The sequence below is a fragment of the Aotus nancymaae genome, unplaced genomic scaffold (genome assembly GCF_030222135.1).
Source record: "Aotus nancymaae isolate 86718 unplaced genomic scaffold, 86718_ANA_hifiasm-v0.15.2.pri h1tg000033l, whole genome shotgun sequence".
Lineage (NCBI taxonomy): Eukaryota > Metazoa > Chordata > Mammalia > Primates > Aotidae > Aotus > Aotus nancymaae.
In genome coordinates, this window is record NW_026988447.1 from 52924592 (window position 1) to 52952574 (window position 27983).

General features: G+C 35.8%; 1 protein-coding gene across 1 annotated transcript in view; it reads left to right on the forward strand.

The window, feature by feature from the left end:
• Positions 1-27983, forward strand: part of ZGRF1 (zinc finger GRF-type containing 1) — an 84715-nt gene that overhangs the window by 50144 nt on the left and 6588 nt on the right. Inside the window, exons 17-25 of the mRNA XM_064383987.1 lie at positions 2358-2497; positions 11290-11433; positions 12076-12190; positions 13572-13834; positions 16252-16411; positions 19713-19790; positions 19992-20139; positions 23705-23832; positions 25833-25956. Of these exons, the coding sequence (XP_064240057.1) occupies positions 2358-2497; positions 11290-11433; positions 12076-12190; positions 13572-13834; positions 16252-16411; positions 19713-19790; positions 19992-20139; positions 23705-23832; positions 25833-25956 (1300 nt within the window). The remainder of the gene's footprint in view (positions 1-2357; positions 2498-11289; positions 11434-12075; positions 12191-13571; positions 13835-16251; positions 16412-19712; positions 19791-19991; positions 20140-23704; positions 23833-25832; positions 25957-27983) is intronic.

A 27983-nucleotide genomic window follows, 5' to 3' on the forward strand; every position in this document is an offset into this window, starting at 1 on the left:
GAGCATCTTTTCGTATATTTGTTGGCCACATAAATGTCTTTTTTTGAAAAGTGTCTGTTCATATCTTTTGCCCACTTTTTGATGGAGTTGTTTGTTTTTTTCTTGTATATTTGTTTTAGTTCTTTGTAGATTCTGGATATTAGCCCTTTGTCAGATGGGTAGATTGCAAAAAATTTTTTTCCATTCTATTGGTTGCCGGTTCACTCTAATGGTGGTTTCTTTTGCTGTGCAGAAGTTCTTAAGTTTAATTAGCTCTCCTTTGTCTATTTTGGCTTTTGTTGCCAATGCTTTTGGTGTTTTAGTCATGAAGTCCTTGCCTATGCCTATGTCCTAAATGGTATTGCCTAGATTTTCTTCTAGAGTTTTTATGGTGTTAGGTCTTATGTTTAAATCTTTAATCCATCTGGAGTTAAATTTTGTATAAGGTGTCAGGAAGGGGTCCAGTTTCTGCTTTCTGCACATGGCTTGCCAGTTTTCCCAAGACCATTTATTAAATAGGGAATCCTTTCCCCATTGCTTGTTTTTGTCCAGTTTGTCACAGATCAGATGGTTGTAGATGTGTGGCATTACTTTCGAGGCCTCTCTTCTGTTCTATTCTATATTGCTGCTTTGGTAGCAGTATCATCACATGAATTATTTTATATAATCATTATAATAACCTGTGAGATATGGAGATACAGGAATAAGTTATTATTCCCATTTTATAGTTTAGAAAATAAGATTTCTCAAAAAAATAAAACTAGAACTATCATATGATCTAGCAATCCCATTCTTGGGTATGCATCCAAAAGAAAGGAAATCAGTATATCAAAGAGATACCTGTACTTTCATGTTTATTTCAGCAGTAGTCATAATAGCCAAGATACAGAATTAACCTAAGTGTCCATCAATGGATGAATGGATAAAGAGAATGTGGTATATAAACACACACACACACACACACACACACACACACACACACACACACACACAAAATGGGATCTTATTCAGCTGTAAAAAGAATGAAATCCTGTCATCCTCAGCAACTGGAGGTCATTATGTTAAGTGAAATAAGTCAAAGGCCAGGCACGGTCTCAGGCCCATAATCCCAGAACTTTAAGAGGCTGAGGAGAGCCAATCATTTGAGCACAGGAGTTCAAGACCAGCCTGGGTAACATGATGAAACCTTTTCTCTATGAAACTTTATCTCTAGTAAAAATACAAAATTAGCCAGGTGTCGTGGTGTGCACCTATAGTCCCAGCTACATGGGAGGCTGAAATGAGAGGATGGCTTGAGCCCAGGAGGTGAAGTTTCAGTGAGCCAAGATCATGCCACCAGCAACAGAGCCAGCCCTGTCAAGGCAGGCAGGCAGGCCGGTAGGAAGGAAGGAAGGAAGGAAGGGAGGGAAGGAGGGAGGAAGGGAAAGAGAGAGAGAGAGAGAAAGAAAAAGAATGAATCCAGGCATAAAACGATAACCACTGCATGTTCTCACTCATGTGTGGAGCTAAAAAAGCAGATCTCATGGAAGTGAGAGTAGAATGGTGGTTACCAGAGGCTGGGAAGAAAAGGGGATGGGAGATGAAGAGAGGTTGGTTAAAGTGTAAAAAAAAAAAATAGGAGGAATAAACTCTAGTATTTGAGAGTATAGTAGGGAAATTATAGTTAACAGTAATTTACTGTATATATATCAGAATAACCAGAAGAGAAGAATTGTAATGTTCCTCACACAAAAAAAAGATCAATGTCTGAAGTAATGAAATATCCCAGTTACCCTGATTTGATTTGATTATTACACAATGTGTAAAGGTATCAGGATATCACATGTACCCCCAAAATATATATAACTGTTATATACCAATAAAAATATTTAAATTTAAAAATTTTAAAAAGCACATGAAGTGTTCTATCTCTTAGTTTTTGTTTTGTTTTTTTTTTTAATATCAATGCAAGGCAGATGTTGCTACATGATCAATTGTAGGAACTGGGGCTTATTCTTTTTTTTTTATTATTATACTGTATGTTCTGGGGTTACGTGTACAGAACGTGCAGGTTTGTTACATAGATGTACACGTGCCATGGTGGTTTGCTGCACCCATCAACCTGTCATCTACATTAGGTATTTTTCCTAATGCTATCTCTCCCCTAGCCCCTACCCTCTTTTAGATACTTTTCTATCTTGGTCTCTTTTAAAACGGATGACAGTTCTGTGAGAGTTGTTATTTTCTTACTTTGATAAAATATATTTATATTTTGTATACATGTATGAAAGTAGGTAAACATATAAAACCCTGGTTCTTTTCATACCGTATTTTAAAGATTTTCAAAAAATTTGCACCTTAATATTGCAATTCATTTTTATTTTTTATTTATTTTTCAGAAAAGGATTTGATTTTCAGAGAAAACGGTATGGCAAACTACAGAAGTTTACTACTGTAAATCCTGAGTTTTATAATGAACCAAAAACCAGACTTTATCTTAAGCTGAGTCGAAAGGAAAGTTCTTCAGCTTATAGCAAAAGTAAGTTGATCTGATCATATTGGTGATTCAGTCTAGCCTTGTATCTCCATTACGTACAGCTATATAAGTTCTTTATGTTAAAGAACTTCAGTTAAATTTTAAAAGTGTAATTTAATAGTACTATGTATTATAAATTATTGTATAATAAATTAGACCATACATATTTTAAGATGTTTGGGCTTTTTGAAAACTTTATTAGATAAAGAAACACCAAAAACATTTAATTAGTTCTTGGAATCATATAAGTAAGTAAGTATATTGATTCAACTGTGCTGTTAGTGTCGAAAATAAACTGAAAAAATGTAGTAATGAGTTTGTTGATGCTTCTTTTATTGTCTATGTAATTTGGCAACATTGGACCCTAAATTTTGTGTATTTGGAGATAACATCCTTTAAACATTGAGTGTTGTTGTTTTTTTTTTTCCACGACAGAGTCTTACTCACTCTGTCGTCCAGACTGGAGTACAGTAGCATGATGTAGACTCACTGCAACCTCTGCTTCCAGGGTTCAAGTGATTCTTCTGCTTCAGCCTTCCAAGTATTTGGGATTACAGGTGTGCGCCAACACATCCAGCTAATTTTTGTATTTTTAGCAGAGACAGGGCTTCACCATGTTGGCCAGCCCCTTCTTGAACTCCTGGCCTCAGGTAATCTGCCCACCTTGGCCTCCCAAAGTGCTGGGTTTACAGACATGAGCCACCATGCCTGGCCAGCACTGAGTGTTTTTAAAGGACCTTAGGTGCACTAAGTTGCATTAATCATTATCTGTGATTTTGTGATTTACTCTTAGTTATCAGTCCTCACATAGCTTGCTTTCATTTAGTTATTTAATTAGTTAATTAGTTATTTAAAATAATATAGTAAGCATCTGTGCGCCCACAATTTAAGTTATATTTAAGTCAACCTACATTTAAGTTAACTCCACTACCTCATCTCCTCTCTCCAAACCCAAAGTAATTATCGTTTTGATTATTGCACTCAACAAAATTTTTCTTTCGTTTGTGTATAGATTTATGTAAATGAATTCCTAAAGATCTATATAAAAGTTTTAGTTTTTTTAGACCTTACTAAAATGATGTCATTCTGTATATAATCTTTCAGAATTTATCTTTTTTTGGTTAGTATGTTGCTGCCATTTATCCATATTGTTGTTCTTAAATCTAGAGTCTAGATTATTTGTTTTGACTGTTGTATAATGTTTTGTGAACATGCTAATAGTTTATTGTTTCCATTGTTGTTTGGGTTTCTAAGTTTTACCATTGTGAACAGGGTGTTATAAATATTCTTCTACTGTTGTAGATATGTAAGAGTTTTCTATTTAAATATGACTCAAGGAATGAAAATGCTGCCTTACAGCATATGAAATACTTCACACATCTTTAGGTTGTAGTGCCAAACTGATTTCCAAAGTGGTTATATCAGTTTGTACTCATCCTAAGTATAAGAGATCTTATGGGTCAACCCGTTCAAATGAGTGTAAGATGATCTCATTGTGGTTTTAGCTTACATTTCTCTGCTCACCAGTGATGTTAAAATACTCTTCATGTGTTTATTTAGTAACAAATGTTTCTTCTTAGTCATTTTACTGCTGGGTTCTTTATAAGCTTCTTTTATTTATAGAAGTTCTTTATGTATTCTTCATATTAGTTCTTTGTTGATTATGTATGTTGTGAATATCTGCTCCTGGTATGTATCATGTCGTTTCACTTACTTTAAGGTATCTTAAAGTAAATAAAAATTCTTAATTATAGAATAGTCATATTTATACTAATCCTTTCTTTTTGACAATGCTTTTTATTTCTTAAAAATCTAAAAAAAAGCTTTTCTTATGCTGAGTTCTAAAATTATTCACCTATATTTTCTACTAAATGTTTTAAAGTTTGGTTTTTGACATTTAAATCTTTATTATTATTATTATTGCTATTTATTTCCTTAAGTTTTAGAGGGAACAGGTGATGTTTGGTTACATGAATAAGTCTTTAGTAGTGATGTCTGAGATTTTGCTACACCTATCACCTTATCAGTATACACTGTACCCATTTGTAGTCTTTTATCCTTCATCCCCCTCTCACCCTTTCCCCTGAGTCCCCAAAGTCCATTGTATTATTCTTATGCCTTTGCACCCACATAGCTTAGCTCCCACTTATAAGTAACAACATACAATGTTTGGTTTTTCCATTCCTGAGTTGCTTCACTTAGAATAGTGGTCTCCAGTTCCATCCAGGTGGTTGCTAATGCCATTATTTCGTTCCTTTTTATGGCTGAATAGTATTCCATGGTGTATGTATATATATACATCACAATTTCTTTATCTGCTCATTGATTGATGGACATTTTGGCTGGTTCCATATTTTTGCAATTGTGAATTGTGCTGCTATAAATGTGTTGGTATCTTTTTGTGTAATGTCTTCTTTTCCTCTCAATAGATACCCAGTGGTGGGATTGCTGTATCAAATGGTAGTTCTACTTTTAGTTCTTTAAGGAATCTCCATACTGTTTTCCACTGGTTGTACTAGGTTACATTCCTACCAGCAGTGTAAAAGTGTTCCCTTTTCACAACATCCCTGCCAACATCTATTATTTTTGATTTTTTGATTATGACTATTCTTGCTGGAGTAAGGCAATATTGGCTTGTGGTTTTGATTTGCATTTCCCTGATTATTAGTGACGATGAGCATTTTTCATGTTTGTTGACTTTCTTTTGAGAATTGTCTATTCATGTCCTTAGCCCAGTTTTTGATGGGATTTTTTTTCTTGCTGCTTTGTTTGAGTTCTTTGTAGATTCTGAGTGTTAGTCATTCGTCAGATGTATAGATTGTGAAGATTTTCTCCCACTCTGTGCGTTGTCTGTTTATTCTGATGATTGTTTCTTTTGCTGTGCAGAAGCTTTTTGCTAATAGTTTAATTTCCATCTACTTGTCTTTGTTTTTATTGTGTTTGCTTTTGGGTTCTTGGTCATGAAGTCTTAGCCTAAGCCAATGTCAGAAGAGTTTTTTTGATGTTCTAGAATTTTTATGGTTTCAGATCTTAGATTTAAGTATACCAATTCATCTTGAGTTGATTTTTGTATAAGGTGAGAGATCAGAATTCAGTTTCATTCCTCTACATGTGGCTTGCCAATTACCCCAGTTTGTTGAAGGGTGTTTTTTTCTCCACGTATGTTTTTATTTGCTTTGTCGAAAATCAGTTGGCTCTAAGTATTTGGCTTTATTTCTGGGCTCTCTATTCTGTTCTATTAGTTTGTGTGCCTATTTTTATACTAGTACCATGCTGTTTTGGTGACTATGAGATTTAAATCTTCAGTCTACTTGAAATTGATTTTTTTTTTTTTTTGTTATATGGTGTGAGATAGGGATCCAGTTTCATCTTTTTTTTTTTTTGAGATGGGGGTCTCACTCTTGTCACCCAGACTAGAGTGCAATGGTGTGATCTTGGCTCACTGCAATCTCCGCCTCACGGGTTTAACCTATTCTCCTGACTCAGCCTCCTGAGTAGCTGGGATTACAGGTGCCTGGCTAATTTTTGTACTTTTAGTAGAGATGGGGTTTCACCATGTTGGCCAGGCTGGTCTTGAACTCCTGACCTCAGGTGATCCACCTGCCTTGGCCTCCCAAAGTGCTGGGATTACAGGCATGAGCCACCATACCTAGTCCATTTTTTTCTTATTACCAGTTTTGCTGGATTATTAGTCATTTTTTATTGATTAGTTTTTCTTTTCCTCACTGATCTGAAATGCCACCATTGTTTTATTCATATTTTTATTCTTCTGACCAGTCTTGCCTGAGGTTTGTCTTATTTTGTTATGTTTTTCAAAGAACTGACTTTTGGCTTTATTGATCAGAAGATCAGCAATGTATTTTTGTTTTGTTTTTATTGTTGTTCTTGTTGGCTTTCTCTTTAATTTTTTGATTTCTTCTGTTTTGTTTGGGATAATATACTCTTCTTTTTCACACATCTTAAGCTGGATACTTAGCTAATTTTGAGACTTTTCTCTTCTCTAATATAATTATTAGGGTTGTAAGTTTTCCTTAAAGTACCACTCTATTTTTTTGTTTGTTCATTTGAGATGGAGTCTGGCTCTGTTTCCCAGGCTGATGGCAGTGGTGCAATCTCAGCTCACTGCAACCTCTACCTCCTGGGTTCAAGCAATTCTTCTGCCTCAGCTTCCTGAGTAGCTGGGACTACAGGCACTCACCACCACACACAGATAACTTTTTTGTATTTTCAGTAGAGATGGGATTTCATCATATTGGCCAGGCTGGTCTTGAACCCGTCACCTCAAGTGATCTGCCTGCCTTGGCTCCCAGAGTGCTGGGTTTACGGATGTGACCCTCTGTGCCTGGCCTACCACTCTATTTTTGCTGAGTTACTTTTTTCATTATAATTCAGTTTGTTTTAAATTTTCCATTATTATTTCTTTTATAACCTGTGAGTAATTTAGCATGTGTTTTAATATTTAAAAATGTAGAGAATTTCTATGTTAACTTTTTGTTAACTTCTGACTAAATCTGTAATAGGTAGATATTATGATTTTTATAATATTATTCTTTAAAGTTTATTGTTTGTTTATTTATTTTTGAGACAGAGTCTTGCTCTGTTGCCCAGGATGGAGTGCAGTGGCATGATCTCACTGCAAACTCCGCCTCTCAGGTTCAAGCAATTATTTCTCAGTCTCCCAAGTAGCTGGGATGACAGGCACCTGCCATCACACCCAGTAAATTCTTTATTTTTAGTAGATACAGGATTTCACCATGTTGGCCAGGCTGGTCTCAAACTCCTGGCCTCAAGTGACCTGCCCAACTCAGCCTCCCAAAGTGGTGGGATTACAGGCATGAGCCACCACAACTTGCCTACTAAGGTTTTTGTACGCTTGATCTTAAAGACTGAAAAGAGGTATTGTTAAGGGTTTCTTTTAATGGCATAGTACAAGAGAAATATGTTTTCTCTAATTGTTGAATACAGAACTCTTTAACGATCAGATCAAGCTTGTTAATTGTCCTGTTCAGATCTTCTGTAGTCCTGCCAAATTTTTGTGGCAGTTATCTAAGTAATTAAGGGAGATGAGTTGAAAACTTCCTCTGTGGTGCATTTTCTCCCTGTTATTTTATTACTTTTTCAATATTATATGTTAGGGCTATTTTATTAGATACATATATTTTTAAAATTATTATTAACTTTGGGGTAAATTTAAACTTACGTCATTATATAAAGATGATCCTCTCCATCTCTAATAATTATTTCTTGAAAATCTGTTAATATAGATATGCTGTTTATTTTGACTAGTATTTGTTTCATAGTGTTTTTTTTTTCATTTTTTTCATCTTTGTTTCTAGATTACAAGTATTTCTTATAAACAGCATATACCTCAATTTTAAAGATTTGCCTTTTAAATAGAATAAGCCTAATAGTTGAATTTATTATAGTAATTGATACCTGGATATGTTTCTATAATAAATTATTTTTGTTTGTTCTAATTTTATTATGCTCTTTTTAATCATTTCTTCTTTTTTTTTTTGGAGACCGAGTCTTGCTCTGTCACCCAGGCTGAAGCGCATTGGCATGATCTCGCCTCACTGCAACCTCCACCTCCCAGGTTCAAGTGATTCTTCTGCCTGAGCCTCCCGAGTAGCTGGGACTACAGGCACATGCCACCATGCCTGGCTAGTTTTTGTATTTTTGGTAGAGACGGGGTTTTACCATATTGGCCAGGCTGGTCTTGAACTCCTGACCTCGTGATCCACCCGCTTCGGCCTCCCAAAGTATTGGGATTACAGATGTGAGCCACCGTGTCTAGCCATTTCTTACTTTTTAAAAAAATAAATTGATATTTAAATTTTACCCCGCCCCCAATAAAATAGATACTTAGAAAGCATCCACATCCCTTGATTCTTCCCCTGATTTCTTCCCTTACTCTTCCCCGCTTACCCCCGGTTGACAAAAATCTAAACTAGTGCTAATCAAGGTAGAGTCTGTAGGCTGGTTCTGGTCCACAAACTTACTGGTTCCCAAAGAGAGCTGAGGAACTGCTCCAGAATGTAAATGACCTCTATTATTAGCACACTGTTTAGTTCAGTTGTATTTTGTTTTATTTGTAGCAAGCTTTCTGAATGAAGGAAGCATTATGTTGATTTGTTGAATTAAAATAGCACTTTCAAATATTTTAGTCCAACATTTAATATACTTAGTTATCTTCTTGCATTCATTGTTGTTAAAAAGTCTGATGACACTCTAATTCTTTTTTTTTTTTTTTTTTTTTTTTAAACAGAGTTTCACTCTTATTACCCAGGCTGGCGTGCAGTGGTGCAATCTGGGCTCACTACAACCTCCGGCTCCTGGGTTCAAGCAGTTCTCCTGCCTCAGCCTCCTGAGTAGCTGGGATTATAGGTGTCCACCACTATGCCTGGCTAATTTTTTGTATTTTTAGTAGAGACAGGGTTTCACCACGTTAGCCCGGCTGGTCTCGAACTCCTGACCTCAGGTGATCCACCTGCCTTGGCCTCCCAAAGTGTTGGGATTACAAGGGTGAGCCACCCTGCCTGGCTGCCACTCTGATTCTAATTTTTTTTTTTTTTTTAATGTGTTAATGTGCTCTTTCTGGCTGAGAGTTTTAGAATTTTCTCCATGACTTTGATAGTCTTATATTTCTCTATGCAGTGTCTTACTGGGTTTTTCCTTTTATTCTCCTTTTGGGCACATTATGGGCCTTTTATATCTAAAGTTCATTATTATTATTTTTTTACTTCCGGGAAATTGATCTTCATTATTTCTTCAAATAATCTTCCTCTCTTTTTCTCCTTTCTAGGTCTTTTGTTATTCAAATGTTAGCACTCTGGATCCGTCTTCCAAATCTCTTAATTTTTCTTTTATATTTTCTGAATTTTTGTCTTTTATTACTTTTGGGAAATATCATCAATATGATTATCTGAATTGGCTATTTATTGCTCAAATGTATCTATTCTACTACTTATCAATTATAACTTTATTTCAACTGCCATATTTTTCCAACCTAATATTTCTATTCATTTCTTTTTCATATTTTTTTTTTTTAAATTTTAATTTTTGCGACAAGGTCTTACTCTGTCACCCAGGCTGGAATAGAGCAATCATGGCTCACTGCAGCATTAACCTCCTAAGCCCAAGTGATTCTCCCACCTCAGCCTCCTGAGTAGCAGTGACTACAGGTGCAAACCAGTACACCCAGCTAGTTATTTTTTTAAAAAATTTTTTGTAGTGATAGGTTCTTGCTATGTTGCCCTGGCACATCTCGAACTCGTGGGCTTAAGTGATCCTCCTGATTTAGCCTCCTAAAGTGCTGGGATTATATGTGTGAGCCAGTGCCTGGCCTGTTTTCTCGTATGTATGTACATATGTATTTGTTTATTGAGATGAGGTCTGACTATTTTTAGTAGGCTGGTCTCAAACTTTGGGACTTAAGCAATTCTCTCATGTCAGCCTCCCAAGTAGCTAGGACTACAGGTGTGCGCCACTGCACTCGGCTGTTATTATTTTACATTGTTACTGTCTTCCTTTACCTCTTTTCGTCTCTTTACCAGGCCAAGTTTAAATTATTTGTCTATCTGTTCTAGCTTTCCCTTTTCTATATGAATCTATAATCCAGTTTTTTTTTTTTTTAAGTCTTTGTGTTCCTCAAATGTGTCATTATTTTGATCTGTGAACTCATTTTCCCCTGGCAGTATCAGCTTTTCTTTCTGGCAGTGTATGTCGGGGAAGGCCCACCCCAATCTGGTCAGCTCTGAGGAGCTCAGGGAGTTGAAAGTGTAACTGAGCTATAGAGTGGAGAGCCCCATGCGCCAGAAAATCACAGCTACCCACAGAATAATCCCTAAAGTGAGGTCTGAACCCTCTAGTTAAAGGAAAAAAGCAACATTAAGAGGTATCATTTCTTAGATTGTAAAATTCTTCAGTTCTAGGAGTTTGGAGGTGAGGTAGAGACTGCCTGTGATTAATGAGTTACCGTCTGTTTTTCTCCACTCTTTATAGCACAGAGGTGGCATTGCTGCCCTGATTTTTTTTTCCCCCTCCAGAGGATTTCTGGACCAGAAGTATAAATCGTCTTACCCTATTTGTCCTAGGACAATTGTGGATGCGGGGAGGATGGGATGGGAAGCAGGAGCAGAACCCCAAGAGCCTCCTCACCCGCTTTGACCCTCTCTTTCTTTACAGCCCTTCTGCCCGTTGCCAAAATCAGTTCAGGGAAACACAAACCAGTTCAAAACAGGCCCTCCAACTCAAGGTTTTCCATGGTTTTTCCACTTCTCTCTGTTCTCCACAGAAAGGAAGCCAACTGCTTCCAAAACTGCTATGAGAAATAAATTTCCACTATTTGTGAATTACTCATTTAAGATTTTTTTTAATAACAGCCTGAACGGACTAATACAATAGTCTTATGGGCTAGCCCATGTCCTGCCTTCTTAGGCCTTCTGTCAGTTCATGCAAAACCTAGGGATTCCCATTGTACCTAACTCTTCTTCCTATGTGATGTCTCTACCTTCCTTCTTCCTAACTCTGTAATTCTGCCATCTCTTTAGCCTTTTTCTATGTGATTCAAGAGGTACTGTATTGATTGCAGAATCTGATGCTGGTTCTTTTGTTCAGGAGAACTCCCAACCTTTAGGTTGATAGTTGATGAATATATTTCCAGAACTTCTCATCATGTATAGGTATATGTGTACTATAGATGTATGTACACACATTTGCAAATACATATAATTAAAAAAAATATAGAACCATACATGTGTCTGTATAGTATTTAAAAATGTTTGTCTTTTCAGACGATCTTTGGGTGGTTTCAAAAACCCTAGACTTTGAGCTGGATACTTTTATTGCATGTAGTGCTTTCTTTGGACCATCATCTATCAATGAGATAGAACTACTGCCTTTGAAAGGCTATTTCCCTTCTAATTGGCCCACTAACAGTGAGTATTACTATGCTCATTTTAGTCTATATTTAAAAAGAATGATAGACATAAGATGCACTGTTTGATTAAAGCCAACAAAAAGCATCCACCTCTAGTTCTTACTATTGTGTACAATGTGTTCCTAAAAATGTGTATGAAAGTTGAATATATAGATATTTCTCGGGAAGAATGCTGTGTATGGATTGTTTTGTTCTAATTTTCTAATTAGATTGTTCTGATTTTCTGTTTTCCATATATTTCTGTAAAGTAATTGAAGAAAAAAATGCAAGGAAGTGTTTAAAAATTATACAAATACTACTGTATGGCACAAATGATATGTTAATTAAAGGGAACTGCTGTCTGTGAAGTTGTGCCACTGGGTACTAACTCAACACAACTATTCTTGTTCATTTGCTGATATATGGAAGTCCAAATATGATTTAAATTATGCAATATATGAGTAGCTATTGTAAAACGAACGGGCAGATAGCATAGTAATTCAATGAATATGAGTTTGGGATCTCTGTGTGTGTTTAAGAGTTTGTTTTATGTCATGTGCTTAATTCAGTAGCCAAACTCTGAGTTCTGTGAACATTTAACAGAGTTTTTATGGTCCATTTTGTTTACATCAAATGTTTATTTTCTGCATCTTCTATACAGTGGTTGTCCATGCATTATTGGTTTGTAATGCTAGCACAGAACTGACTACTTTGAAAAACATTCAGGACTACTTTAATCCAGCTACTCTACCTCTAACACAGTACCTGTTAACAATGTAAGTCATTTTTTTTTACCTTTGAGTCATTGGTATTAAAAAATGCTAATCAGAAGTGAATATGAAAATTCAATAAAAGTACATTACAAAATGTTGCCAATGAAATTGTAATTATTTTTCAGACTATGACATTACTGTTAGTAGTTAAAAAGAGAAAAGGGTCTGGGCGCGGTGGCTTACGCCTGTAATCTCAGCACTTTGCGAGGCTGAGGCAGGCGGATCACCTGAGGTTGGGAGTTCAAGACCAGCCTGACCAATATGGAGAAACCTTGTCTCTACTAAAAATATAATAACTGGGCGTGGTGATGCATGCTTGTAATCCCAACTACTTGAGAGGCTGAGGCAGGAGAATTGCTTGAACCCAGGAGGCGGAGGTTGCAGTGAGTCAAGATTGCGCCATTTCACTCTAGCCTGGGCAACAAGAGCGAAACTCTGTCTCAAAAAGAAAAAAAAAAAAGAGAAAAGGAATTAAGCATTATTTTTTATCTATTTATTAACATTTGAGCTAATAAATGTTACTGTAAATTTTTTCACTTTGTCAAGAAATAATTTAAGGATTATTTCAGTGTTGATTTTATTTTTTATTATCTGTATTTTTGTACCACAAATTATTTAACATTTAAAGGAATCATTTTACAGTTTGAATCCAGTGTGTATATTGATGCTGATTTTATTCTCGATGTAGGCATATTTCATTTTCAATTTCTCAAGCACCATGTCCCTATTTAAAAAATTGGAAGTGGTATATTATATTAAATGCATTAAAAATGATATGAAAAGGTTCAGTTTTCAATTTGGAATGTTATTATCTATCTGTGGTGTTTTATTTTTCTCACTACAATGAAGTCCTAGGTTAAAAAATATCCTTATGATTTCATTATGTTGTTCATCCAATTTGAAATGAATTGAGTTTTCATAGAAATATAAATAAAACCATTCATGTGATCTAGTTTTACCTGAAATGAGGGCTAGATTAATTATCTCAGTCAGGTTTGGATAATAGAGCATGGGTTTTAAAGTCAGCCTACCACTTATTTGTGGTGTGGTGTTGGGGGAAAGTTTAATATTCTTGTATCTGTATTTTGGATAATTAACTAATTAATTACTTCCTAGTGTTATTGTGAAGATTTCATCAAGTAATATGTAAAATGCTTAGCAGAGTGTCAGCACATAGTAAGTATTCAACAAACATTAGTTCTCTTCTACCCTCCTCAATATTGGCGTATATATCCATTTACAGTGTATATCCACTTACTGTTTGTTTCCATAAAAAACTGTTCTCTGTAATGCTTACAAAGTGATGGCTAAGTTATGAATTGTTCTACTAATCTTTTCAAATGCCTCTAATCTTTTTGTTGTTTATTTGCTTCATTTTTGTTAGGTCTTCACCAACTATAGTTAGCAACAAAAGAGTCAGTAAGAGAAAATTTATCCCACCAGCCTTCACAAATGTCAACACAAAATTTGAACTACTCAGCCTAGGAGCAACATTGAAGTTTGCTAGTGAGTTGATTCAAGCACACAAGTTAAACAAAGATCAAGCTGTAGCTCTAATTCAGATAGCTCAAATGATGGCATCACATGAAAGCGTTGAAGAAGTGAAGGAACTGCAAGCTCATACCCTCCCTATCACGATCATACATGGTAAGAAGCAAGAAAGAAAATAATTGTAATTGTTTTCTATTTGTAAGCTTTTATAACTCAGTCTGCTCCTTTATAATTTCTTAGTCAAAAGAGGTTCAAGAATAACTCTAAGTAGACTTTTTTAACCTCAACCCACTTTGGTAAACTGTTGGATGAGAACAGAACTGACTACTCTAAAAGGGAGACTTATTAGCTGTCAGATAAATGAGTAGCATTATAAGCTTATGGTCAGAGTATCCAGATTTGATCTAGATGTTTACATGTTGCTCTACTAGAATAGATTTAACTTGATCGGCAGAATCTTTTATTTATTCCTAGTCAGCTCACTCTTCTATCCTTCATATCAGTGATTACAAACCTTAATTCTTCTCATAACCTCATTCTTACCCTTTCTCTTGACCCTAAAGAGGAAATGGAGGTCGTAACAGAAACTGCTTTCAATGTCCTGCCCTCTTTCTCCAATTTATCTAATTTTGGAGCTATTCTTAGCTCTTGGTTCTGTCACAGTGAAGGAGATTTACTTCCTCCTACTTATAGTAAATAGTTCTATCTGGATTCTGTTGCCTCTGTAGCACATTTCCTCTCATAGACCTCCATCCCAAAGCTAATCCTACTTTTTTGTCCTATTTTGAAGAATTACATCACATCCACTTTGTTGACCAAATTAAACCTGAGAGTCATCCTAGACTATTCTTTCTCTCAAGATTAAGTGACTCTCTCTTAATCCTCCTCTTGTTCTCTCACTATTCATCTCCCACCATCAGATTAGTCACTGAGGTGTGTTCCTTCTAGCTTCTATCTGTCTTTCATATTGATTATCTCTTCTCCAGTGTACTTGTATCTTCTCAGTCCAAGCCTTCATCATATCTCCATGTAGCCTAGTGGATAAGAGTGTGGGCTCTAGAGTTAGAATCCTGAATTTACGTCCTGACTCTATCATTTGTTAGCTGTATGATTTTGGGCAGGTGTTATATCTCTTAATCTTTAATTTCCTACTCTGTAAAATGGAGATCATAATAGCATTCACCTCATAGGGTTGGAGGATTAAATTAGTTAGCATACGTAAAGAGCTTAGAACAGTGCTTGGCACATGGGAAATGCTTAGTAAAGTTAACATTTATTATTGTTATAATTATCTCACACAACTTTCTAATTGATCTACCATTAGTTTTGCCTTACTTCATATTTTCATTCAAGTTGTTTTCTTAAAGCACAATCTGATGAAGTCAAACCCATTGCTTGGCCTCACACCTGTAATCCCAGGACTTTGGGAGGTCAAGGAGGGTAGGTCATTTAAGCTTAGGAGTTCAAGATTAGCCTGGGCAACATGGCAAAACCCTATCTCTACAAAATTTAAAAATTAGCTGGGCATAGAGGCATGCACCTGCAGTTTCAGCTTCTTGGGAGGTTGTGGTGGGAGGATGGCTTGAGCATGGGAGGCAGAGATTGCAGTGAGTCAAGATTGTACCCTTCACTCCAGCCTGGGCAACAGAGCCAGACTCTGTTTAAAAAAAAAAAAAAATCAAACCCACTGCTTAAAATCTTTAGATGACTTCTGTTGGCCTTTAAGATAAAATTCAAACTTTGTTTAGCTGTGCAAACAGAGCTTTTGTGATTTATCCCTGTGCCTACCTTGTCAGCCTCATACCTTGCCTATTTGGTAGAGGTTATATAGAAAAGCTCTTTTAACAGCTACATGCTTTGTCACGGCTCTGCCTGGAATGGCCCTTTCTCTAAGCAGTCTGGATAGCTTATTCTGGAAGTCTTAGGTCTACTTCCTAATTTTAGGAAATATTCCCATCTCCATCAAAACAGAGATAGATTTTCTTCCTTCTCTGATCCAAAATAATATTACTTACCATATTATTTTATAATTATTCCTTTACTTATCATTTTAAGTAGGTGATGGTCTCATTAAAAGTGGAGGTATTTTGGTTATCTATTTATTCCCTGTGCTTTGCCCACAGTGAGCACTCAATGTTTTTTGAACATATTAATTAAATGAAGCAGGGAGAGATGGATGAAATATTTGTTATGCCTGTAGAAATTTATTTACATTTGGCCAGGCAAGGTGGCTCACGCCTGTAATTCCAGCACTTTGGGAGGCCAAGGCAAGTAGATCACTTGAGTTCAGGAGTTTCAGACCAGCTGGGCCAATATAGTAAAACCCTGCCTGTACTAAAAATATAAAACTTAGCCAGGCGTGATGGCACATACCGGTAATCCCAGTGACTCAGGAGGCTGAAACAGGAGAATCACTTGAAACCATGAGGTGGAGGTTACAGTGAGCTGAGATTATGCCACTGCATTCCAGCCTGGGTGACAGAGTGAGTAAGACTCCGTCTCAAAAAAAGAAAAAGAAAAAAGAAATTTATTTTATACTTTTTATTTTTTTCTTCTTCTTTTAAAATAATTAGGTGTGTTTGGAGCAGGAAAGAGTTATTTGCTGGCAGTGGTGATTTTGTTCTTTGTACAGCTGTTTGAAAAGAGTGAAGCTCCCAACACTGGAAATGCAAGGCCATGGAAACTGCTGATTTCTTCTTCTACGAATGTGGCTGTTGACAGAGTACTTCTTGGGTAGGCATGACAAGTGCATTTAAGTAGCTAATGTTTTGGGATATTGTTGAGAGAAGTAACCTGCTATGAGCCCCGAGTGTCCATGTAGTCTTGCTGGTTATGCCAAGAATGCAAAACCTTTGTCTCTGACCCAGGAGCCAGCATCTATGAAATAGTAAAAGGCTAACTAATTAGTTTGTAAGTAGGATAAAATTAAAACCAAAACTGAAAATTTTGGCACAGTGATACTCATGCAAAAATTCAAGTTCAGCCAAGAACATATAGGGCAAGAGACGTATTATTGGGGGAAGCAATCTGCCAGTGAACCTGAGCATCCCTGCTGGGATGCCAAGGATGCAAGGCCCTGACCTTTCTTATCCAACGCATTTGTCACAGTTTGTTTGCAATAAGCAGTTTTGACTGATGAAGTAAAAACTGTCCCTCTAGGACAAAGAGTAGGCTTGCTTATTACTTCTAATAAGATAATGGATCCCCAACCTCAGTGTTCTTGCCCTACTCCTCAACCCACGGTATGTGCAGGCATCTACCTGGACCCTGTTTTTTGTCTGCTCGTGTGACTTGGAAGCCAAGGGAAACCAATGCAAATATGTTGATGATTATGCTGCTGCCTGTGCCTGTGCTCTTGTCTCTGACCCAGGAGTCTTGGGTCTGTTACCTTAGAAGTAGGTTAAAATCAGGCCGGGTGTGGTGGCTCAAACCTGTAATTCCAGCACTTTGGGAGGCCAAGGCAGGCAGATTACTTGATGTCAGAAATTCAACACCAGCCTGGCCAGCATGACGAAACCCCGTCTTTACTAAAAATACCAAAAAAAAAAAAAAAAAAAAATTAGCCAGGCATGGTGGAAGGTGCCTATAATCCCAGCTACTCAGGAGGCTGAGGCAGGAGAATCGCTTGAACTCAGAAGATGGAGGCTGCAGTGAGTTGAGATTGCACCACTGCACTCTAGCCTGGGTGACACAGGGAGACTGTCTCAAAAAAAAAAAAAAAAAACTTAAGTAAATTATGTTTTTTATTTCAATAAGAGGGATGCAAAGAAGACAATAACCATCTGTTCTGAAGGTAATTTTTGTGATTACATGACTTTATTAAAAATTCAAAGAAGTATAACAGTATTTCACCAACATTCCAATGTTTAATGATCTGAATTTCAATATAAATGGCAAAGTTTGATTAGGAGAAACCCTTCATTATTTTTAAGTCTAGGTTTTTTAAAAATTAATTTTCATAATCATACAAGTTGATGCTTATGTAGAATATATGCAGACTACACAGATGTTTTATTATATTTATTTACAGATTTTTAAATACACACACACACACACACACACACACGCACACATTTTGTTTTCCAACTTTGAGATTCGATAGTATGTGTTGTTTTGTGTCCTGCTTTTTTTTACTTAAAAAAGGTGGCTCACGCCTGTATTCCCAGCACTTTGGGAGGCTGAGGCAGGCAGATCACTTGAGGCTAGGAGTTCAAGACCAGCATGACCAACATGGTGAATCTCCATCTCTACTAAAAATATAAAAATTAGCTGGGAATGGTGGCACATGCCAGTAATTCCAGCTACTCAGGTAGCTGAGGAACAAGAATCACCTGGGAGGTAGAGGTTGCATTGAGCCAAGATTGCATCACTGCACTACAGCCTGGATGACAAAGTGAGACTCTGTCTCAAAAAAAAAAAATCATAGAAAACATAATTTTTTTATAACTGTTATATTCAATGATTTGCTTATATCATATTTTAAGCAATTTTTGATCAGTAAATTATTTCCAAATTCTTGTCAGTATGAATTATATTATGACAAAGATCCTTAAACATAAAACTCTGTATCCATTTTTGATTCTTTCCTTAGGAATATAATCCTAAGCCTAGAATAAACGATACAAAAACTTTTAAGCTTCTAAATGTACTTTTCAAAATTTCCCTTCAGAAAGATTTTTCCAGTGTACACTCTTATAAGTAATTTAAAAGAGTGGCTGAGGACAATGTTGTTTTTTTTTGTTTGTTTTTTGTTTTTTAAAAAAAAATAAAGATAATGAGGAGTTACCTGGAGTCTACACAGGAAAGAACTTTAGATTGCTTAGCCCAAGATGAAAATTAACTGTAGACTGTTAGAAAACAGAACAAAACAAAAAACAGAAGGTAGAATGAGAAGGGAAGGTAAATACTCAATACTAAAAGTTTACAGGAAACATATAAAAGAGATTCCTTAATGCTTAAGTTTCTGATGAGGACCTGAGAAATGTGAATCTCTAATTAGGATCTAAGCCTCAACTGCTTATAGTCTGGTTTTATATGGGTTTTTCACACTGAAATAACATTTTCATTGTATACTTGAACAGTGTTTTCCTATTGTAATGGATGGAACAGTTTCTTGAGAAGAAATGAAATAGCATGGGGTGAATAGTACTTTGAAGAGACTTTACCCTTTATTATTATAGATTTAACCAAACTTGCATTGGAAAAAAATTGTAAACTAGTATTTCAGCCTGTTAAGTAGCTATTATTCTTCAAGGTGAAGACTGTGAAAAATGTAACAATTGAATCTATTCACATATTCACACTAAATAGTTTGTTTCATAATTATTTTGGAATATTATTTTTAGAGAGCTATAGTTTAGTTCTCCAGCTCTTTAAATTCCCATTCTGACATGGTGGAAGAAGTTTTGGAGGGTTGGGCATTCACTGAGTTCCAACTGTGTTCCAGCATAGTGCTAGAGCTGTAAGATATATAAAAGGGAAGTGTAGGTGAGGGGTTCCTTCCTCACAAAGCCCTAACTGGAGGGTAACGTATGTAGAGAAATGATCATAACCTTTGGATGTAGACAGAGTTGCCTGGGTTTGAATCATGATACCTCTCCTCTATGCTTGGGTCCTCATCTCTAAGAGGAGATATCATTTAGAGCTGTAGTGAGGGTTAAACAATGTAACATACGTAAAGAGGCTCTTCCTAACAAATCTTGGTGCTAAGTGTAAGGTAGCCATTACTTTCTTTCTTATGTCTCTAGAGGCAATTTTATTTGTGATAAATACTAACATTGGTATTTTATGAACATTTAATGAGCCTTCAAAATGGAATAACGCATATTTAAAAATTCTCTAGAAAATGCCTTATGTTTAAAAAACCAACTATATTGCATTTACTTTATATGAGTTTAGGTATTTCACATCCAATTTTATAATTAAAATATACTGTTACACAAAATTAATTGGAATAACACAGTTATTATTTGAAACTTTATATTCTGTTTCCTAAATAATCAGAATCTACTTTATATTGTTTTCTTATTTAAAGGCTTCTCAGTCTTGGATTTGAAAACTTTGTCAGAGTTGGGAGTGTTAGGAAGATTGCCAAACCAATTTTACCTTATAGGTAAGAATGCAAAATTCCAGAAGTCACAGCATGGTCAGAGGGAAGTATGGTAATTTCATATCACTCTTACCTTAAATTTGGTTTTTGAAGAATGGAGAAAGGCTTATCTTTTCTTGGTTAACTTAGAAAATCTGTATTTTGTTTTACTGTGATGTTATGAAAAATGGAATAAAAAGAAGTGTTTTTTGTATAATTCTTTAGCTTACATGCTGGCTCAGAAAATGAAAGTGAACAATTAAAAGAACTACATGCACTAATGAAAGAAGACCTGACTCCTACAGAAAGAGTCTATGTGAGAAAAAGCATTGAGCAGCATAAACTGGGGACCAATAGAACCCTGCTGAAACAGGTAAGAAGTAGTAGCTTCAGTTTGTTTCTTGGTTTATATATGCCATTCAGATTCTCTTATTTCTGTTGATGAAAAAATATTTGCTTTAAATAGAACAAACTGCTGTGATAGCTTAGATTCTACTAAGGTGCATGTATGTATATCCTTGGATATGGTCTACCCAGTGTATGTTTTATGTTTGCTTCAAAGCATTCTTCACATTCATGAATATCTCCAACTCACCATGGCTAAGTCATCCTTTCTCCTCCCTCTTTATTTTCTTTTCATAGGCTTGAGAAGGAAAGTATAGAGGTGGGAATAGATTCCTTGAAAGTTATAATATTTATAAAATTGGTTGTATTCTGAGAAATATAATTGGTTGTATTCTAAGAGAAATAGTGATAGAGAAGGTGTGACCCTGAGCAGAATATCCAAGTGAAATTTGTCTTTGATGCTGTCCAAGAAAGCCAGAACTTTTAGTGTTTGTGTGTATCCAAGAATCCAGGTAGTTCAAACACTTCCAGGTATTGGGAGCCAAGACTAAGCACACAAGATTCCAGGCTATAACAAGTAGCACCATCTCCTTTATCAAGTTTTGATCCAGGGAAGCCTGGGCATCAGCTGTTGGAAGAGAAAGAAATCAATCAGCAGCTTCCTTCTATGAAGGGAGAGCATGGGGAAAAGCAGTGGGGATGGAGGAAAAGAAAGTTGTTGGCTTCCTGGACCACTTGCACATTGGCAACTTTATGCTAGAGATTTGAGAAAATTAGTCTACTTGGGACCCTGTATTGATAAGCTATTGCTGAAATAATGAGGGTTAACAAACTCAGTCTCAGTACTTTAAGACAACACCTTATGACTCTACAAGTCAAGTGGTGTGGCTTGGCCTGAGGCTATGGGTCAAGTCTGTCTTTCTGAAAACATTTGCTATGGCATGATCTTCTGACAGATGGCAGAAGTGCAAGAGGGCAGGACAGATCACAGAAACACATTTAAAGCTTCAGCTCATATTATGTCTGCTGACATTCCATTTGCTGTAAGGGGTCACATGGCCAAGCCTAACGTCAGTTAGGCAGGGAAATATACTCCTCTACTTCTCTGGTGGGAAGCACTGCCAGGTAACATGGCAAAGGGTGTGGATGTGTAATAATACTTTCCTAGGGAGGGAAGGAGAAACTGGAAATAATAATCAATCTATAACAAGTTTTGGTTCTGGAAGTCCTCAGAAAACTTCAGACTAACTTTCTTTTATTTGAATTGCAGAGTTAACTCTGTATTCTCTTCTTAACCAAATCCAGAAAGGCTTAGTTTGGCTGTATTCAATTAATACAAATTAGTCATTTATGTAGACTACTTACCATTTTATTCACCCAACATAATAATGATATGTAAGAATCATTATTCTTATATATCATTGTTAATTATTTCTTGGATGATTTTCTGAATGAAAGCCCAGTTACCATGATCTGTTGCTCGTTGGTATCACCTATGCACAAATGAAAATATTTTAGAGGAATTCTTTTTTTAGAAGTTTTCTCTGGTATATTTCTAAGGTCCAGTCAGGCATTCAGACCTGACATAGTTTTTTTCGTTTTTTTTTTTTTTTTTTTTTTGAGCTGGAGTCTCACTTTGTCACTCAGGCTGGAGTGCAGTGGAATGATCTCAGCTCACTGCAACCTCCACCTCCTGGGTTCAAGTGATTCTCCTGTCTCAACGTCCTGAGTAGCTTGGGACTACAGGCACCCGCCATCATGCCCAGCTAATTTTTGTATTTTTAGTAGAGATGGGGTTTCACCATGTTGGCTAGGTTGGTCTCAAACTCCTGACCTTAAGTGATCCTCCCACCTTTGCCTCCCAAAGTGCTGGGATTACAGGCATGAGCCACTGTGCCTGGAAGACCTGACACATTTCTAAAGTGACATATTTTCACAATAAAACTAATTTTTAAAAATGCTTTATAGTTAATTAACACTTGCTAGGTCAATAATAAAATCTTTTCTGCTGTTAGAATCTCACACATAGTAATAAATTAAAAGATAACTTTTTTTAAAAGAAGACTTAATATTTTAGGTTTCTATAATAGTAATTTCTTTAAATTTAGCATAAGCTTTTTTATTTAAAATTTTTCTTTTTTTTAACCTTTAAAACTTTTTTTTTTTAATGTTGAAAACTGAGATACAAACACACACATTATTCTAGGCCTACCCAGGGTCAGGATCATCAATATCACTGTCTTCCACCTCTATATTCTGTCCCACTAGAAAGTTTTTAGGGGCAGTAGGACACATGAGACTGTCATCGCTTATAATAACAATACCTTCTTCTGGATACTTCCTGAAGGATGTCCCTGAAACTGTTTTATAGTCAACTTTTTTTTTTAGTAAGTTAGGAGTGTATTCTAAAATAATAATAAATGTATACTATAGTAAATATATAAACCACTAAAATGGTCATTTATTATCAAGTATTATGAACTGTACATAATTGTATGTGCTATACTTTTATATGACTGGCAGTGCAGTAGGTTTGTTTACACTAGTATCACCACTAACACATGAATAATACATTGTGCTGTGAAGGTTGTGATGTCACTAGGGGCTGGGAATTTATTAGCTCCATTATAATTTTATGAGACCATCATCATATATCTGGTTCATCATTGACCAAAACATCACATTGTTTTGTGGTACATGACTGTATATGTTTGTGTGTGTTTATATACACATATGTATACATACATGTGTGTGTGTGTATTTGAATCTTATAAGTTGCACATTATAGCAGTGTACCATTACTCTAAAGGCAAAAAAACTTCACAAAAGCTGACTTTTAAACTCTAGAACTAAATCTGAACAATAAAGAAATCTAGGAATTTTCTAATTAGATGTGTGTGTGTATGTGTATGTACACGTGTGTGTATAGATAGTGGGCTACTAGGCCAATGACCACATCTAATTAGAAAATTCATAAGTTTCCCTGTTGTTTACATTTAGTTCTAGAGGTAAAACTCAGCTTTTGTGAAGTTTTCTGCCTTCAGTGTAATGGCATGCTGCTATGATGTTTAACTTATAAGATTCAAATATACTTACAGGCTACGAGTACATTTTATTTACTGTTGTTAAGAATTAGTTAGCCATCTTTACATTTTTAAATAAATAAAACTAATGTGCTTGAAGGCTAAGCAAAGAATATTTTGTTAGCATATTTAATGTTCTTTGTGAAGAACTTTGGCCTGTGTTGATTAATATATGTTGTCTACTTAACCTCATCTAGAAGATAATATATGTGTGTCATCCTATTTTACAAATCCTTGATATTGTGATACTTTCCTTCTGAATATCAAAATGTGTCTTTTATTTGTTCTTGTTAATGGACTTGTGGCTTAAGTAACCTATATTTGTTGATTTCCATTTTGTATGTAGGAATAATGAAAATGTGGAGATATCATGACCTAAGATTTCTGATGGCTAGGAATTAAATTAGGACTAGTTCACTCTCTAATTTTAGCCCATGAGTTCTTTGGTAAATACATTCCGTTATTTTCTCTTAATAGTTGTTAATTAATAACATTTTTGTTGTAATAAAGGTTCAAGTAGTTGGAGTTACCTGTGCAGCCTGCCCATTCCCATGCATGAATGATCTTAAATTTCCAGTAGTTGTGCTGGACGAGTGTAGTCAGATAACTGAACCGGCCTCTCTCCTTCCCATTGCAAGGTAACCTATAAGATTCTTTCCCCAGGGGTACTCAGCTGTCACAATTATATCAAACATTTCTGCAGTTCAATCCTTTACCAAATTTTTTTGAAAATTCTTAACAATTTAAATACTAAACTGATTTTTAAAAAGAATATAGGGGAATTTTAGGAGGCTGATGTGTCAAAGTTTTGTTAGATCACAGTTTAGACATTTGGATGACATACTATAGCCCTAGTGCTAGGATTCTCGTAGAAACTTGCAGATTTCTCAACTAGATTAAAAGTGCTCTTTAGGCTGGACATTGTAGCTCACACCTGTAATCCCAGCACTTTGGGAGGCCGAGGCAGGTAGATTACTTGAGACCAGGAGTTCGAGACCAGCCTGGCCAATGTGGTGAAACACCATCTCTACCAAAATTACAAAAATCAGCTGAATGTGTGTAGTGCATGCTTGTAATCCCAGCTACTGGGAAAGCTGAGACATGAGAATCACTTGAGCCCAGGAAGCAGAGGTTGCACTGAGCTGAGATCATGGCACTGCACTCTAGCCTGGGCAACAGAGCAAGACTCTATCTCAAAAAAAAAAAAAAAAAAAAAAAAAAAAAAGTGCTCTTTAGTCATAGTTTAAGAACCTAACTCCATTGTTGAAGAATGTCCTTCAGTTTTCTTACCTTAATATAATCCAAGTGTTTAGGTTTTGTAAATAATTTTAGACGATGAAAACATATAAAGCATATAAAGAAAAACAAATTGAATATAAAAATTTGTCTACTAAAATTAGAGGACCATGAAATCTTCTAAGCTGTCCTAGCCAATTGAAACATTGTGCTTTTAAAGCATCTCTTATTAAGGAATCCTAAAGGTAATGAAAAGAGTACTAGACTAGGACTCAGTAGGTCTGAGTTCTAGCCTATGCTGTGTCCCCATTTAATGATAGAGTAAGGTACTAACTATCATGGTTTGCTTGGGACTTGGAAGATTCCTGGATCATGGGGCTTTCAAATTTTAGGATGAGTTGGTTATCCTACTCAGGGGCCAAGGATGAAAGAACTGCAAAGGGCAGAGGAGTAATACTTGTTGAATGCCTACTATAAACTAAACACATTACATATTTCATTTAATCCTTAAAATAGACACACAAGTTATTATTACCTCCAAGTTACTAACAATACTGAAGCATAGGCTGGATGCAGTGGCTCACACCTGTAATCCTAGCATTTTGGGAGGCTGAGGCAGGTGGATCACTTGAGTCCAGGAGTTTGAGACCAGCTTGGGCAACAGGGCAAATCCCCGTTTCTACAAAAAATACAAAATTAGTTGGGCATGATACTGTGTGCCTAAAGTCCCAGCAACTTGGGAGGCTGAGGTGGGAGGATTGCTTGAACCCAGGAGGTCAAGGCTGCAGTGAGCAGAGATCACACCATTGCACTCTAGCCTGGGTGACACAGAGTAAAACCTTGTCTCAAAAAAAGAAAACAAAGAAAAAATAATAATAATACTGAAACATGAAAGGATTAAATAACTTGCTGGGTCTCTAAAGTATAATGGAGTTGAGATTTAGATATAGTTTTTTTTTAAATAAAACTTTGATTTTTTTTCCCCACTGTATCCTACTCCTCTTTAGGAAGACGCTTAACTCCTAAGAACCCAATTTACTTCACTTCTAAAACAAGGGTTTAAGCTAAATGACTTCTAAGAAGGACTCTAATTCCAAGAGTTTGCGGAGTCAAAACCAGTATTTCCCAAATATGCTCTGTGAAATATTAATTCCATGCAGAGGCAAGGGGCACCTACTAGGTTTTATGTGTGAGGAGGATAACTAAATTATGTAAAAGAGCCTTTATTGCATAGCTTTTCAAAGCCTTTAATGCAGTTAACAGCACTACTAAGCTTTATTAGTACTCAGGATACTTCATAGCATTTGAATATTTTGAAATACAGTTTTGGCTAACAGTGCAATAAATGATGTTAATGCACTCTTTTTAATTGCTTAGATTAATTTTTGAAATTCTGTTTTAGGTTTGAGTGTGAAAAACTGATTCTTGTTGGGGATCCCAAACAGCTACCTCCTACTATTCAGGGTTCTGATGCAGCTCATGGAAATGGATTGGAGCAAACTCTTTTTGATCGACTTTGCTTAATGGTACCTACTGCTAAATTCTTACAGAACTGTCATTTATTGATTATACATTGTGTGCGTGTGTTGACAGAGAATGAAAATGTTAGAAGACTTAGTCCTGCCTCAAATTAATGTATAATTGGAGTATAACATTAGTTGTACTCCAATTAATCAATAACATTTTTGTTGTAATAAAGGTTTACAAAAAAGTCAAGTGGAACTCTGTAATTTAAGTGCCCTTTTATAAAAAGAATTTTTTCCTTATTTACTTGAGTAGTGGGTAGAGTATACAGCTTTTGCTCTAAAACCAAAAAAAACCTGTAATGCCTCTATTATCTACATGGAACACTACACATTGCAAATAATTTTTAAATTAATTATTAACATTTTTAAATTGGAGTGGAATTTACTGTCTTAGTCTGTTTTGTGCTGCTATAACAGAAAAACCTCAGACTGGATAATTTATAAACAACAGAACTTTATTGCTTATCGTTCTGGAGATGAGAAGTCTAAGACCTGGGACTCGCATTTGTTAGGGGCCTTCTTGCTTTATTGTCATTCTGTGGTGGAAGATGGAAGAGCAAGAGAGTGCAAGAGGCCAAACTCATCCTTTTATGAGGAACACACTCATGATAATGGCCTTAATCCATTAACCCACACACATACACCAGGAATGGCATTAATCCATTCACAAATCCATCCTTTTATGAGGAACCCACTCATGTGATAATGGCATTAATCCATGAGGATTAGGCAGAATCCTCACAGCCTAATCACCTTTTGAAAGTCCCACCTCTCAACACTGTTGCACTGGGGATGGAGTTTCCAACACATGAAATTTGAGGGACACATTCAAACCATTGCATTCATCTAACATAAAACCATTTCTTAAATTTCTTAAAAAATTTTTTTTTCTTTAGAGCATGCAGTTTATATAGCAGAAACTATTTTAAAGTGAACAGTTTAGTAGCATTTAGTACATTTATGGTTTCTTGTGTAACCACTACTTCTATCTGGTTTCAAAATGTTTTCATCACTTAAAAATAATCTCCCATACCCATTTAGCAATTAACTGTCCATTTCCTCTTCCCTACAGCTTCTGGCAACCACCAGCCTGCTTTCTCTCTGTATGGATTTATCTATTCTGGATATTTTATATAAATGGAATCATACAATATATGATCTTTTGTGTCTGTTTTCTTTCACTTTTTGAGGTTCATTCATATTGTAGCAGTACATGTACTATATTATTATTACTTTAGAGTACATTCATAATATTGTACAACCATCACTTGTCCATTTCCAGAACTTTTTCATTATCCCAAACAGAAACTTTGAACCATTAATCAATAATTTCTCATTTCCCCTTCCCTCAGCTCCTAGTAATCTCTATTCTACTTTCTAGCTCTATGAATTTGCCATTCTAAGTGCTTCATTTGAGTAGAGTCATACACTATTTGTCATTTTATGTCTGTCTCATTTACTTAGCAGAATGTGTTCATAGTTCATCTTTGTTGTACCATGTATCAGAATTTCATTCCTTTATAAGGCTAAATAATATTCTGTTACATCTATGTACTGCATTTCTGTTGATAGATCATTTGGGTTGTTTTTACCTTTTGGCTCTTGTGAATTATCTGCTGTGAACATTGATATATATTTGCTCAAATCCCTGCTTTCAGTTCAATACATACCTAGAAATGTAATTGCTGGGTCACATGATAATTTTATGTTTAAAGTTTTGAGGAGCCACCAAACTTTTTTCTGTAGCAGCTGCACCCATTTTACTCTCCCAACAGCAGTGTACAAGGGTTCCAAGTTCTCCACATTCTCACCAACACTTCTTGTTGGTTTTTGAATATCATAGCCATCTTAATGGATGTGAAAGGGACTCTCATGGTTTCCCTAAAGAGTAATGATCTTGAGCATCTTTTCATGTGCTTACTGGCTATTTATGTATCCTCTTTGAAGAAATGCCTATTTGAGTCCTTTGCCCATTTTTAATTGTCTTGTTTGTTTTTTTTGTTGTTGAGTTATAGGAGATTTTAAAA